The sequence below is a fragment of the Symphalangus syndactylus genome, chromosome 17, assembly GCF_028878055.3.
Source record: "Symphalangus syndactylus isolate Jambi chromosome 17, NHGRI_mSymSyn1-v2.1_pri, whole genome shotgun sequence".
NCBI lineage: Eukaryota > Metazoa > Chordata > Mammalia > Primates > Hylobatidae > Symphalangus > Symphalangus syndactylus.
The window spans coordinates 12,146,158-12,160,965 of record NC_072439.2 but is presented as its reverse complement, the minus strand read 5'-3'; the positions used below and the strand labels follow the sequence as shown (position 1 = coordinate 12,160,965).

General features: G+C 58.5%; 1 protein-coding gene across 3 annotated transcripts in view; it reads left to right on the top strand.

The window, feature by feature from the left end:
* Nucleotides 1-14,762, top strand: part of LMNB2 (lamin B2) — a 33,714-nt gene extending 18,952 nt beyond the window's left edge. The window contains exons 3-12 of one of the 3 annotated variants that reach the window (XM_055250243.2): nucleotides 4,946-5,102; nucleotides 5,189-5,314; nucleotides 8,605-8,775; nucleotides 8,858-8,983; nucleotides 9,256-9,476; nucleotides 9,666-9,945; nucleotides 10,434-10,541; nucleotides 11,055-11,174; nucleotides 11,299-11,409; nucleotides 11,998-14,762. In XM_055250243.2, the coding sequence (XP_055106218.1) occupies nucleotides 4,946-5,102; nucleotides 5,189-5,314; nucleotides 8,605-8,775; nucleotides 8,858-8,983; nucleotides 9,256-9,476; nucleotides 9,666-9,945; nucleotides 10,434-10,541; nucleotides 11,055-11,174; nucleotides 11,299-11,409; nucleotides 11,998-12,039 (1,462 nt within the window). In that variant the 3' untranslated portion in view covers nucleotides 12,040-14,762. Of the gene's footprint in view, nucleotides 1-4,945; nucleotides 5,103-5,188; nucleotides 5,315-6,293; nucleotides 6,645-8,604; nucleotides 8,776-8,857; nucleotides 8,984-9,255; nucleotides 9,477-9,665; nucleotides 9,946-10,433; nucleotides 10,542-11,054; nucleotides 11,175-11,298 lie in introns of those variants that run through there. The other 2 variants (XM_063620661.1, XM_055250244.2) reach the window with 2 other exon arrangements.
* Nucleotides 14,763-14,808: the final 46 nt, after the last annotated feature.

Genomic DNA, 14,808 nt, shown 5'->3' with positions numbered 1-14,808 from the left:
AGGTGCATGCCAGGACCTGCTCAGGCAGCGGCTCTGAGCTCTCTGCCTCCAGCACCCACCGTGCTTAATAAGCAGGTTCATCAGTGGAGTCATGCAGGCTCTGGGATGACTAGAGCTTGGACAGGGGTGCACGGAGCTCTGAAATGTCAGAACTGCACCGTGCAGATGGGACAGAGCTGCTGCTGGCTGGCCCCACACCACGCACCTCTCAACTGTTCACTTTAAAACGTTGAAATGTACAGGATGTGAATTTCACCTCAAATTAAAACATTAAAAAAAGAAAATGCTACACAGTGCCCGCCCTAGGTGTTGAGGAATTCCCAGTTCACAATCTCCTGAGCAGTGCATGGCATCTACAGTGAGGCCCATCTTTTCTTTTCATTGAGACGGGGTCTCTGTTGCCCAGGCTGGAGTTCAGTGGCACAATCATAGTTCGCTGCAGCCTCGAACTCCCAGGCTCAGGTGATCCTCCTGCCTCAGCCCCACCCCGAGTAGCTGGGACCCCAGGCACATACCACTACACCCAGCTAATATTTTTTATTTTTTATTTATTTACTTTTGAGACATAGTCTTGTCCTGTCACCCAGGCTGGAGTGCAGTGGTGCAATCTCGGCTCACTGCAACCTCCACCTCCCAAATTCAAACGATTCTCCTGCCTCAGCCTCCTGAGTAGCTGGGATTACAGGCTCACACCACCCTGCCTGGCTAATTTTTTTACCAAGTTGGCCAGGCTGGTCTGAAACTCCTGGACTTAAGCGATCCACCCGCCTTGGCCTCCCAGAGTGCTAGGATTACAGGTGTGAACCACCATGCCTGGCCTAATTTTTTTATTGTTTGTAGAGATGAGGTCTTGCTATGTTGCTCGAGCTGGTCTTGAACTCCCGGGCTAAAGTGATCCACCCACCTCGGCCTCCCAAAGCACTGGGTATAGGTATGAGTCAGTGGGCCAAGCCTAATGTTTTTCTTATCCTAACAAATTTATCTCCAAAACTCCACAATGAGAGAAACACTGGGGGCAGCGTGCAGGACCTAACAGGCCAGAGCCTGCCACGAAACCCCGGGCACCCAGCTGAAGATTCTAACTCAGCGCCTGGTGCTCTTAGGAAACGGGTCTGAGCCCTGGGAGCCAGCACCCTGCCTTCTGGGCATGCCCTGCAGTCCTGCGGAACCCTGTGGTTTAGACCGAGTTGTTGAGGAGCTTCCCAGATTCCCTGATCTCTGCTCCAGTCCTCTGAACTGGTCTGCAGCCTGACTCTTCCACCTCACCCCTGGGCCTTTGCACTGCTGTTCGCCTGCCTGGAAGGATCTTTCAGCAGCGGTGGCCCTGTCTCCTCCAGTACTGCTCCTTCAGGTCTCTACCCCCAGCGTTGTCTCCCAGCCCCAATCCAGCCCTGCCCGAAGGCAGCCTCCTGTCTGGTGGGCAGCCTGTGTCGCTGATGCCTCCCTCCGCAAGGACGTCACGCAGTGTAAGGCAAGGGTTCTAGATGCACCTCTGGTGTGAGAGCAGTGCCTTCCACATAGCGGGCACTCAGGATTTGCCCAACAGATTCCAGCTTCCCCCAAACCCCTGCAAAAATCCCCAGCAGGGCCGCGGGGCTCACAGCCCTCTGAGCGGAAGGGCCTGGCCTGTGTGACATGTTCTCAGAGATGGGGTATCTGCACCCCAGACCCTGCTGGAGATCCGCTCCATGTGGGGAAGTAGAGCTTAGTGCCCCTGAGGGCTGCGGACGGGGGCGCATCAGCTTTGTGGCCGAAGTCTCTGGCCTTCACGCCTCTCGAAAGCAAGCAGATGCTGCACCTCCAGTGTGTGGAGAGCCCTGGCTACACCAGGTCCAGCGCCAGAGCGGCTGGCAGCCCTGCCCTGGCGGGACACAACGGGAGCCAGACCCGGGGTTCAGTGTACCTGCCATGGATGCTTTTACCTGGCAGGTGGCCTTAGACCTGGTTGTCTGACCCCCGACCAGGGACCCCTCACAGGAGAGACCTGTTTACACAGCGGCTGCCTTGTAGCTCGTGTCTGACCTGTGTCCAGGGTATGCCTGCCCGACCATCGCTCTGGCACTGGGATCCCAGCCTGGGGTAGCTCCTGGTTCTTCTGACGGAAGGTGCAAATTCAGCACAGCGATAGGAAACAAGTTTGAAGATTTATTACAGATCCTGGGCAGGGAGGGCACTGTGAGCTGGGAAGGCAGCCCTCCCTCCCCGGGTCACACAAGGAAGGAAGGAAGAGTCCCACAGAGAATGAGAGCTTGGCAGTTAGTGGGAGAGAGAGAGAGAGATGGGTGGATGGATGGATGGGTGGATGGGTGGATGGATGAGTAGATAGATGAATGGATGGATGGTGGATAGATAGATAATGGATGGATAGATGATGGATGGATGAGTAGATGGATGAATGGATAGATGATGGAGGGATGGATGGAAGGATGGATGGATGGAGATGACGGATAGATGATGGATGGATGAGTAGATGGATGGATGGATGATGGGTGGATGGATAGATGGACAGATGAGTGGATGGATGGATGGATGATGGGTAGATGGACGGATGGATGATGGGTAGATGGACGGATGAGTGGATGGATGGATGGATGATGGGTAGATGGATGGATGGATGATGGGTAGATGGACGGATGAGTGGATGGATGGATGGATGATGGGTAGATGGATGAATGGATGATGGGTGGATGGATGGATAGATGATGGGTAGATGGATAGACAGTGATAGAGCAATAGATAGATATAGCTATTGTAAGGCTGGGCGCAGTGGCTCATGCCTGTAATCCCAGCACTTTGGGAGGCCAAGGTGGGCTGATCACCTGAGGTCGGGAGTTCAAGACCAGGCTGACCAACATGGAGAAACCCCGTCTCTACTAAAAATACAAAATTATCTGGGCGTGCTGGCACTTGCCTGTAATCTCAGCTACTTGGGAGGCTGAGGGAGGAGAATCACTTGAACCCGGGAGGCGGAGGTTGCAGTGAACTGAGATCGCACTGTTGCACTCCAGCCTGGACAACAAGAGCGAAACTCCATCTCAAAAAAAAAAAAAAAAAAAAAAAAGATATAGCTATCTGTAGATTGATATATACGGACATAGATTATATAGATAAATACAGTTATTGATGGAGATAGACAGACATACGGTCACTTTCAGCTATGGGTCACTTTCAGTTCTTGGGCAAATGCCTAGGTGGTCTTTCGAAAGGCACTGGGGGCCGGGCGCAGTGGCTCATGCCTGTAATCCCAGCACTTTGGGAGGCTGAGGCAGGCAGATCACCTGAGGTCAGGAGTTTGAGACCAGCCTGGCCAACATGGAGAAACCCCGTCTCTACTAAAAATACAAAATTAGTGGAGCCTGGTGGTGCATGCCTGTAATACCAGCTACTCAGGAGGCTGAGGCAGGAGAATCGTTTGAACCCGGGAGGCAGAGGTTGCAGTGAGCGGAGATCACGCCATTGCACTCCAGCCTGGGCAACAAGAGCGAAACTCCAACTCAAAAAAAAAAGGGCTCTGGGGAGAGTCGGGAGTGCATTCCGCTGGGCAGGAGAGGTCCCTGTCACTTCTGACCTCTGGCCACAGGCTCGAGTCACCTGGATGTGGATGTTCTTTTAATGTCCAGCCAGCAGCCTTTGCTGTGTTATTCCAGATGCACCCAGTTGTCCCCATCCTGGGGTGATTCTGTCCCCAGGGGACACTGGGTGATTCCTGGGGACATTTGTGGTTGTCAAAACTGGGCAGCGAGGGGCTCCTGGTCTGAAGTGGGTGGAGGCCAGGGACAGTGCTCAGCACCCTGCAGTGCCTAGGACCACCCCAAACGTCAGCAGTTGTGACGCTGCGGAACCCTGGGTGCCCTCACTTAGGACCACCCCAAATGTTGGCAGTTGTGACGCTGCGGAACTGTGGGTGCCCTCACTCAGGACCACCCCAAATGTCAGCAGTTGTGATGCTGAGAAACCGTGGGTGCCCTCACTCAGGACCACCCCAAATGTCGGCAGTTGTGACGCTGAGAAACCGTGGGTGTCCTCACTCAAGACCACCCCAAATGTCAGCAGTTGTGACGCTGCAGAACCCTGGGTGTCCTCACTCAGGACCACCCCAAATGTCAGCAGTTGTGACGCAGCGGAACCCTGGGTGTCCTCACTCAGGACCACCCCAAATGTCAGCAGTTGTGACGCTGCGGAACCCTGGGTGTCCTCACTGTTGCTTGGGAGGATATAGTTAGTTCACTGCGGGCAGGGGGTGAAATTCAGCTCCAAGACTTATAATTATGCTTAAAAACATTTAAGAGTCAGCCGTACGCGGTGGCTCGCACCTGTAATCCCAGCACTTTGGGAGGCTGAGACAGGAGGATTCGTTGAGCCCAGGAGTTCGAGACCAGCCTGTGCAAACAAGTGAACCCCTGTCTCTTAAAAAAAAAAAAAAAAAAAAAAAAAAAAAGCTTAAGTGCCTACAGTCCACAGTGGTAGTATTTGTGTGTTTAAAAAGCCTGAGTTTGCTATCTTAAATATGTAATGTTGGAGCTAATTTGGTTTAGTGGAAGACCCGGTGATCCTACTTCAGACAGCTTAAGTTTACAAACAAGGCCGACTCTTCAAAGGCCAGGGTCTTCCTTTGTAACATTGTAGCAGAGGATGCATTAATTTCTCCCGAAATGGTCGTCCTGGGTCCAGAACAGGCAGGAAAGGCTGGGAAAACCCACGCCTCCAGGGTGGTCCCAAGCACTGGTGCCTGTCACTTGCTGGACTCCTGACAGTGCAGGGCAGATGATGAGGGCACGTGTGCCTTTGCTGGGGCGCGCGGGGCTGCGTCATCTGCGGGACAGGAAGGTCTGGAGCTCGGAGGCCCCCGTGACCTTGTCCTTGGGCTTGCCTGAGGCTCCTGAGGTGCTCCCTGTGGCCCCATGGACCTTGCCCCTCCCAGCTCACTTGCCCTCTTGACTTTCAGTGCCAAGAAGAGGGAGGGCGAGCTCACGGTGGCCCAGGGCCGTGTGAAGGACCTGGAGTCCCTGTTCCACCGGAGCGAGGTGGAGCTGGCAGCCGCCCTCAGCGACAAGCGCGGCCTGGAGAGTGACGTGGCCGAGCTGCGAGCCCAGCTGGCCAAGGTAGGTGCCAGGGGCCGCGGGATGCCCCAGCAGGGTGTATGCAGCAGACAGATTGTCACGCCGGCTCGCTGTCCTGTGTCTCCCAGGCCGAGGACGGTCATGCAGTGGCCAAAAAGCAGCTGGAGAAGGAGACGCTGATGCGTGTGGACCTGGAGAACCGCTGCCAGAGCCTGCAGGAGGAGCTGGACTTCCGCAAGAGTGTGTTTGAGGAGGTGAGTGAGCGGCCTGGCCTCCAGCCTGGCACGGCGGGAACGCAAAGCCCACTCTCGGCTGTGGAGGGCGGAAGCCTGAGGGCACCGTGTGGCCGGGGTCCCTCCCCCGGCTCCAGGGAGGCTCCTTCCTGCTTCTCAGGGTGCCCTTGGCTTCGGCTGCATCTCCCCAGTGTCTGCCTCTGTCTTCCCGCGGCTGCCTCCCCTCTGTGTCCGTACTCTGTGTGTCCTACAAGAACACTTGTCATTGGATTTGGGGCCTGCCTGGGTCATCCAGAGTGACCTAATGGCATCTGCAGAGACCCCATTTCCAAATAAGGTCCATTCACAGCTGCCGGGGATCGGGACTTGGGCACAACTTTTTTTTTTTATTTGAGACGGAGTTTCACTCTGTTGCCCATGCTGGAGTGCAGTGGCACGATCTTGGCTCACTGCAACCTCCACCTCCCAGGTTCAAGCAATTCTCCTGCCTCAGCCTCCCAAGTAGCTGGACTACAGGCATGCACCATCATGTCCAGGTAATTTTTGTATTTGTAGTAGAGACGGAGTTTCACCACGTTGGCCAGGCTGGTTTCGAACTCCTGACCTCAGGTGATTCATCCACCTCGGCTTCCCAAAGTGCTGGGATTCCAGGCATGAGTCACCATGGCCAGCCAAAATGCATCTCTTCAGTGTCAAGGAAGGTCTACTTTAATTTCTTGCCTTTCAAAAGCTTGGTGTTCCCACCCTGGGAGCTGAACTCTGGCCGCCTGGGATCCTAACTGCTACACCATGAGGCAGGCGTCAGGTGCATCTTCTGGGGGCCCCTGTCCAGCCTCCCACAGGGCCTCGTTGTCCAAAGCAAGGGTGAAGCCTGCGCTCCCCACCCAGCCTCCTTCCCCGACCTGCACCCCTCACCTGGGGCCTCCGCCTCCGGGGGCTCGGAGGGGAGAGTGGGGAGGGAAGGCGTCGGCCTGTGTCCCTTAGAACCAATTGTGATGTCACAGTGCAGGGTGGAATGCCAGGGCCTGCTGGGCCCACACTCACTGCCCAGGGAGAGCTGCTGGCTGCTGGTGGAGGGATGTCCAGGCTGCTCAGGAGCCGCGCCCCGCTCCCGGCAGTCCCAGAGATTGCGGGGGCCCCCATAGGCGCCAGAAGGGAGGCGGCCGGGGCAGTTGTGAGGGGGCCTGTGGGGGAACCTGTGAGACAGCCCGTGAAGAGACTCACGAGGGCTTCTGTGCAGTGGCCCAGGAACGTGCCCCAGGTGGAACCCACAGGGCACCTGGGAAGACACCCACGAAGGCGGTGCAGGGGCCGGGAAGAGGCCCCGGAGGGGCCCTCACAGGGAGCTGCGGTAGGGAGCCTGGCGCAGGCCTGTGCAGCCCACAGGGTGCAGAGTCCCGAGAGGGCGGCTGCGGAGGCGGGGGGCGGTTCGCAGAGCTCTGCTTGTCTGGGCCACCCGCCTTGCTGACTGCGAAGGTGGCCAGCTTCCTTCAGAAGCGTTTCTGCTGTTTTGTTTTGTTTTGTTTTGTTTGAGATGGAGTCTTGTTCTGTGGCCCACGATGGGCTCAGCGTCCCGAGTAGCTGGATTATAGGTGCGCGGTACTACACCCAGCTAATTTTTTTTTTTTTTGAGACGGAGTCTTGCTCTGTCACCCAGGCTGGAGTACGGTGGCGTGATCTCAGCTCACTGCAACCTCTGCCTCCTGGGTTCAAGCGATTCTCTTGCCTCAGCCTCCTGAGTAGCTGAGATTATAGGCGCGTGCCACCACACCCGACTAATTTTTGTATTTTTAGTAGAGACGGCGTTTCACCATGTTTGTCAGGCTGGTCTTGACCTCCTGACCTCGTGATCCACCTGCCTCAGCCTCCCAACGTGCTCGGATTACAGGCTTCAGCCACTGTACCCGGCCTAATTTTTGTATTTGTAATAGAAATGGGGTTCACCATGTTGGCCAGGCTGGTCTCAAACTCCTGACCTCGTGATCCGCCCGTCTCAGCCTCCCAAAGTCCCGGGATTACAAGTGTGCGCCACCATGCCCAACCTCTGCTGCTTTTATAAACCAGTTCCATGGTGATAAGTGACATGGTTTCTGTCCCGGAGCTGGGGGAGCTGGGAAGAGGAGGAAGGGGCTATTTCCTTCCTGAGATCCATGTGAGCTCCAGTTGGTGCCTCTGCCCTGGTGTGACCCCGCCCTGTGTCGGGACAGCTGCCCCGTGGCTCCCCTGCCTTGTGGCCCGGGCATCCCATCACTGTCAGGGCCGGGTCTGCTGCCCCCCTGTGATTTGGGCCCTGAGATGGGAACATCAGTAATTTACTCTCTGTTTTGTTTTTTGTTTGTTTGTTTTGAGACGTAGTCTTGCTTTGTTGCCCAGGCTGGAGTGCCGTGGCATGATCTCAGCTCACTGCAACCTCCACCTCCCGGGTTCAAGTGATTATCTTGCCTCAGCCTCTCGAGTAGCTGGGATTACAGGCGCCCGCTACCACACCTGGCTAAGTTTTGTATTTTTAGTAGAAACGGGGTTTCTCCATGTTGGCCAGGCTGGTCTCAAACTCCTGACCTCAGGTGATCTGCCTGCCTTGGCCTCCCAAAGTGTTGGGATTACAGGCATGAGCCACCACTCCTGGCCCACTTTCTTCAATAATGGCTTTTATGAGAGACAGTCCCTTTTTTTTTTTGAGACGCAGTGTCGCTTTGTTGCCCAGGTTGGAGTGCAGTGGTGCGATCTTGGCTCACTGCAACCTCCCAAGCTCAAGCGATTCTCTTGTCTCAGCCTCCTGAGTAGCTGGGACTACAGGCGCCCACCACCATGCCTGGCTATTTTAAGTCCACCTTTTGAAAGTGTACAGTTCAGCAGTGGCAGGATATCCACAGGGTTGTGCAACCACCACCTCTAATTCTAGAATATTCCATCACTGAAAAAGAACCCCCTCCCCATCAGCAGTCACTCCCCAGCCCCCGCCCTGTCTCTGTGGATGGGCCTGTCCTGGACATTTCCGGACATTTCCTGGAAATGGGATCACACGCTGTGTGGCCTTTTGTGTCTGGCGTCTCTCACTGAGTGTGACGTCCTCAAGGTGCATCCATGCCGTGGCGGTGTCAGAGCCTCACTCCGTTTCGTGGCTGAGTCACGTTCTAGCGCGTGGACGGTCCCTGGGTCGCCTCTGACCTGCACGTGTATCGGTTTGTAACTTGTGCACAAGGAACCAGGAATTGCCTGGAGGTTCTTCTTGGCACATTGTTGAGCCCTCCCTTGGGCCTGGTGCCTGGGGCCCAGGCGGGACCGGAGGATCACGAAGCCTCTGTCCGCAGGAGGTGCGGGAGACGCGGCGGCGGCACGAGCGGCGCCTGGTGGAGGTGGACAGCAGCCGGCAGCAGGAGTACGACTTCAAGATGGCACAGGCGCTGGAGGAGCTGCGGAGCCAGCACGACGAGCAAGTGCGGCTCTACAAGCTGGAGCTGGAGCAGACCTACCAGGCCAAGGTGTGGCTGGCGGGCCGGTGGGCGGGGACGGCCGGTGGGACCCCCGCCCCGCGCCCGCGCTCACCCGCCCGTCTCCCCGCAGCTGGACAGCGCCAAGCTGAGCTCTGACCAGAACGACAAGGCGGCCAGTGCGGCTCGCGAGGAGCTGAAGGAGGCCCGCATGCGCCTGGAGTCCCTCAGCTACCAGCTCTCCGGCCTCCAGAAGCAGGTGAGGAGCACGGCGCCACTACCCGCCGTCTTCCTGGCCCAACCTCTGGGTCCTGCCCTGGATGTGCGAGGCTCGGGGCTCTGGCCTCTTGGCATTAGATGCAGCCCTCGGGGCACCCAGCGATGCCCCTTCCCTCCCCTCCCGTGCGCCCCATGCCCAGGCCTGGTCTCTGCCCCAGTCTGCGCTGAGGGCCCGTCTCCCGCAGTCCCAGGATCACCTGGGCCTTGTGACCCACGGGCTGCCCTGACCTTCGCCGCCCGCCCCCTCCGCAGGCCAGTGCCGCTGAAGATCGCATCCGGGAGCTGGAGGAGGCCATGGCTGGGGAGCGGGACAAGTTCCGTAAGATGCTGGACGCCAAGGAGCAGGAGATGACGGAGATGCGGGACGTGATGCAGCAGCAGCTGGCCGAGTACCAGGAGCTGCTGGACGTGAAGCTGGCCCTGGACATGGAGATCAACGCCTACCGGAAGCTCCTGGAGGGCGAGGAGGAGAGGTGCGGCAGGCCAGGAGGCTTGGGAGCACGGAGCGAGGAGGAGGGGTGGGGCAGGAGGAGAGGCGGGACGAGGCTGCTGGGAGTGCTGGGCAGGGGTGGAGGTGGCGCCGGGCCGCGGCTGCCACTCTGCGTGCCCTGGGCTGTCTGGGGCTCCCACTACCAGTCCTGCCCTCCTTGCCTTCCCCACAGGCTGAAGCTGTCCCCCAGCCCATCCTCGCGCGTCACGGTCTCACGAGCCACCTCGAGCAGCAGCGGCAGCATGTTGGCCACCGGGCGCCTGGGCCGCAGTAAGCGGAAGCGGCTGGAGGTGGAGGAGCCCTTGGGCAGCGGCCCAAGCGTCCTGGGCACGGGCACGGGTGGCAGCGGTGGCTTCCACCTGGCCCAGCAGGCCTCGGCCTCGGGCAGCGTCAGCATCGAGGAGATCGACCTGGAGGGCAAGTTCGTGCAGCTCAAGAACAACTCCGACAAGGTGACTGGAATGACCTGGGCATGGGGGGTAATGGGGTGACCCAGCTGGTGGCGGTGACCCGGGTCAGGGTGATGGGGCTGCCGGCCAACGCGAGGCAGGGGACAAGGTGACCGGAAAGACCGAGGCACGGGGATAATGGGGTGACCCAGCTGATGGGGGTGACCAGGGTCAGGGTGACGGGGCCGCCAGCCAGGGCGAGGCAGGGGACAAGGTGACCGGAAAGACCGGGGCACGGGGGTAAATGGGGTGACCTAGCTGATGGGGGTGACCAGGAGCAGGGTGACCAGGATCAGGGTGACCAGGGTCAGGGTGAGGGGGCCGCCGGCCAGGGCAAGGCAGGGGACTGGAATGACCGGGGCATGGGGGTAATGGGGTGACGTAGCTGGTGGGGGTGACCAGGGTCAAGGTGACGGGGCCACCAGCCAGGGCGATTGGGGCAGTGTCACAGTCCTGGCGGTTGAGGGTCAGGCGTGTGCCGTGTCTTCCAGGATCAGTCTCTGGGGAACTGGAGAATCAAGAGGCAGATCTTGGAGGGGGAGGAGATCGCCTACAAGTTCACGCCCAAGTACGTCCTGCGCGCTGGCCAGATGGTCACGGTAGGTGGTGGGGCAGGAGGGCGAGGGTGGCCACGGATGTGGTGTGAGGTGGGGTCAGGGGACTGGAAGCGCAGGACTTGGTGGCGGTGGGTGGGGATGGTGGTGGCACCAGGCACCATCTCACAGCAGCTGCCGCGGTGATAGAACCTCCATGTGCTGGCATCATCCCACTGGACCTCCCTGGAGCCTGAGCGGTGTGCCCCGGGTCTGAGTCCAGGCTGTTGGGGCTGGCCGGCATCCCCGTGAAGTGTTAACAGTCAGGCGCATGGGCCGTGGAGCCTGGTGGGTGTCAGATCCCAGTGCAGCCCCTGCTTGCCAAGAGCCCTTGGCATCTGTGAACCCTGGTCTCTTCTTGTATATCCTGGGGACCGTCACCCTGGATAAGCCTGTGTCGGGCTGGAAGGACTGAACGCCCAGGGCATTGAAGGGGGCTGTGTGGTAGGGGCCAGTGGCTAGCCCACGTCCCTGGAACCAGAGGTGACCCTGATGGGGCCATTGTTCTTGGGTCCCCAGGTGTGGGCAGCTGGTGCGGGGGTGGCCCACAGCCCCCCCTCGACGCTGGTGTGGAAGGGCCAGAGCAGCTGGGGCACGGGCGAGAGCTTCCGCACCGTCCTGGTTAACGCGGACGGCGAGGTGGGTGTCTGGCTTGGGGGGGGTGCTCGGCTGGAGTCCTGAGCAGGGTCTGGGGACCCTCGGGGCCGCCACAGCAGCTCTGGGCCTGATCCCGGGACACACTGCCGTGTCCTGTCCCACCCAGGAAGTGGCCATGAGGACCGTGAAGCAGTCCTCGGTGGTGCGTGAGAATGAGAATGGGGAGGAAGAGGAGGAGGAAGCCGAGTTCGGCGAGGAGGACCTTTTCCACCAACAGGTAGGACCCCTGTGCCCACTTGCGGCTGGGGGGCAGCCTCTGGGGCAGAGTGAGCTCGTGCACACACACGCGCGTGTTGGCCGCATTCCCGGCGGGAGCTCCATCTGGCTGCCTGGCTCAGGGTGAAGCCAGCCTTGGCTGTTACGGGCACGGCAGAGACCTGTTCTCGCCTCCTGGGTCGTGCCCGTCGTGTGGATTTGCGACATCACAGACCTCCGGGTAGCTGGCCAGGGGGTCACCTGAGAGGTGGGTGTTGAACAGCTCCCCAGATGCTCTCTGGTCAACCAGGCTCCCTCAGTCGAAGACGCAGGTCCCTTCAGTGCTGGCCTCTGGGGAGAAGATGAGCGCAGAAACCACAGCTGCGTTAAATGCGCGCGTCGCAAGATCTCTGGGATTGTCTTGGAACCCAACACAGAACATGTAGCTCACAGGCGGGCTCATGGGGAAATGGAAGTGGAATGGAAGGCTCTAGAAATAGACACCGTTGTCGCTCAGCCCCTCCCTGGTGGGGTGGTGGGGGCAGCCATCTACCTGCTGGCCGCCTTCAGGCTGGCCCTGATCGTGGCCATCCTTCCTTCCTTCCTGCAGGGGGATCCGAGGACCACCTCGAGAGGCTGCTACGTGATGTGAACCCACACTCCTCATCCACACACCTTTCTTTACCTAGAGCCACTGAAAACTATTTTTATATCATTGGCTTTCTTTAGTTCTTGATACATTTCTAGAGAATTTCTAATCGAACTGCCAGAACGTGTGGGTGGGTCTCCCCCAGCCCTCCCTCCCAGCGGGTCTCCCCAGCCTCACTTCGCTGCCACTTCACCGCTGTCCCGGAGACTTTTCAATTCCACCCCACTCCCCATCTCACCATTTGGTCAAATTGGAAGCCCAGGGCCAGGACCCCCAGGTTTAGAAGATGCTCAGGCTTGGAGGGGGGAGGGCCGGCAAGGCTAGAGAGGGGACAGGAGACGGCCCTGATGCGGACAGAGCGCAGAAACTGCGTAGGAATTCAATGGTGGTGGGTTTTTTTTAAGGCTTTCTACAAAACCAAATTCAGAATCCAGGCGTCAACCTGGTGGGGCCGGGGGCCACGCCTGCATTCTGGCTGCCCAGCTTCGGACAGCGGGAACTCCTCAGGCAGCCACACAGCGGGTGTGGACCAGCATGGGGATGGCGTGGCCCCCCAGGGCAGGTTTTCCGCCCGCTGCCTGGGCTTCCAGATTCCTGTTCTGACAGCACACTGGCCAGGTTTCTTGGACCTTTGACTTTATTTGCGGGAGTTTTCCCGCAGTTCAGTTCCTGACTGTGCAGGGCCAACAGGGCAGGGGAGGGGAAGATCCGGGGAAGGAAGAATGAGGACAGTCCCATCGTAAGACCTGTCACAATGATAAGCGGGGGGGGAGACATGGAGGGGACACATCTGGTTGCCTTGGAGGCAGAGGCTGAGTTTCAGAACAGCTGTTTGCAGGGCACGCCACCGTGTTGACGCTCTGGAGGAGGGCGCTGTGGAGCCCCTCCCGTGTTCCAGCTGCGCCTGCCCTGCGCCTATATATACACATGCGTCTATCCATACTGTAGCTTTTATCTGTGATTTTCTCACTGAAACCATGTTTCTCAGACAGGCCAAGGCCACCTGACTCCTATCACGATGCACCCAAGCCCCTCAGTCCAACTTCCCCAACGCCTGGCACCCCCCTTCGGCAATAGCTCACCGTTTACACCCTCCCTCATAGATACACAGAAGTTATTTTTTTAATGGATATTTATTTTTTTACATTGGTCAGTATGCAGGTCAGGAGCTCACGCCAGGGCCTTGAGGACAAGCTGACCCTCCTCCCCGGGGTGGCGCGGGGCTGGGGCACCCTCTGATGGCAGAGCCTCCTTCAGAAAGTGCAGCTCAAGTCTTAAAGACACCAAAACTGAGCCATGGGCACGCGCCGTCTCCCGGCCATGGCATTCACTGCAGGGCGGGGGCGGCACCGCTCCCCTGTGACTGTGCATCCCACCTCCCTGGGGACCTGCCTGTGGGAGGAAGGAATGGATGGCCCCAGCCCCAGGCCGGGAAGGAGCCAGCGGCCGACAAAGCAGAAACACCCGCTGCTCCATGTAGCCCCGCTCGCTGTCCTTGCTTTCAGTAGATAGAGGGGGCCGCATTTTAGCAAAGCATTTCCTCCTGGAGGCTACGCCGCTGTGCTGCCAGTCAGGCGGCTGGTAGGGAGCTTTGCCTGCCCCGGGGATACCCTCTGCCAGCCGCTGAAAGTGGGAATGCTGGCGACAGACTGTGTCCTCTTCCCACCTTCATGGCAGGAATCACCCAGACCCGACTGGCTGGGCTTCGTGCCAGCGAGTGTTCTGGGGATGGGTCTTGGTGATCTTATCCTGTGGGGTGTCTGCAGTGTTCTCAGACACATCCTATGTATTCTGGCCCTGGAGGAGCAAAGCTGTATCCCGGAGTTGGTCTGTGATTTGCCGACAGCCTTACAGGCTGGGCTCAGGGACAAAGTCCCCCCCAAAACCCGCAGGTCCTGATGTCCAGACGCTGCCCAGTCCTGTCCTGAACACAGCACACCCCAGGCCCACAGAACCCCCCACCCTACGTTTGCCTTGGGTGGAGCTGGGGGTTGTCCTAGGACTGCGGGTGCCCTTAGCTGAACGGGGTGGGGAGAAGCGTGGACTGGGCAGCCTGTGGGTGATTGGAGGTTCATTGAGAATTGAGTCTTTGGAAACACGAAAAAAATCAAATTTTTAAAAGTTATTTATGGCCTGGGAAACAATTTGCATTTGTCCCCAAATACGCTTAGCTGTGTGCCGCTTAAAACGATGCGAAGCCATCCGTCCCTGTGTGTAAGCCACTGCGAAGCCTAGCACCCTCCCTGCGAAGCATCAGACGCCACCCAGCCCTGGGGGGAGGCCCACGGCTGCTGGACCAACGCGGGTTCTGGGGTGCACAGCGCCAGGTTAACGCTGAAGCCTGCCCCGCTGAGCCCAGGAGCCGGGAGGCCTGCGGGCTGACCCAGAATCCGATCATGCACCTGTCCTCATGCCAGCGGCTTTGGCTGGGGTTGGTCTGAGGCCTGCACGCGGCAGTTCTTAGTTAAAGATCCGAGGGACTCAGTCCTGGGGCGTCGCCGCCTGCAGCCTCTTCCAAGCCCTGCGTCCAGCGAGCGTCTCAGCACAACCTGCAAACGGAGCTGGGCTGCAGCCGGGCTGGCGTGGACTTTCATTTCAGAGATTCGGTTTTTAAGAAGATGCATGCCAAATGTGTTGGTTTTTTTTTTTTTTTCCAATGATTTGTAATATACATTTTATGACTGGAAACTTTTTTGTACAACACTCCAATAAACATTTTGATTTTAGGTTCTGCCTCTGAGTTTATCCCTGCGCGGGGAAGCTCGAGCCGGG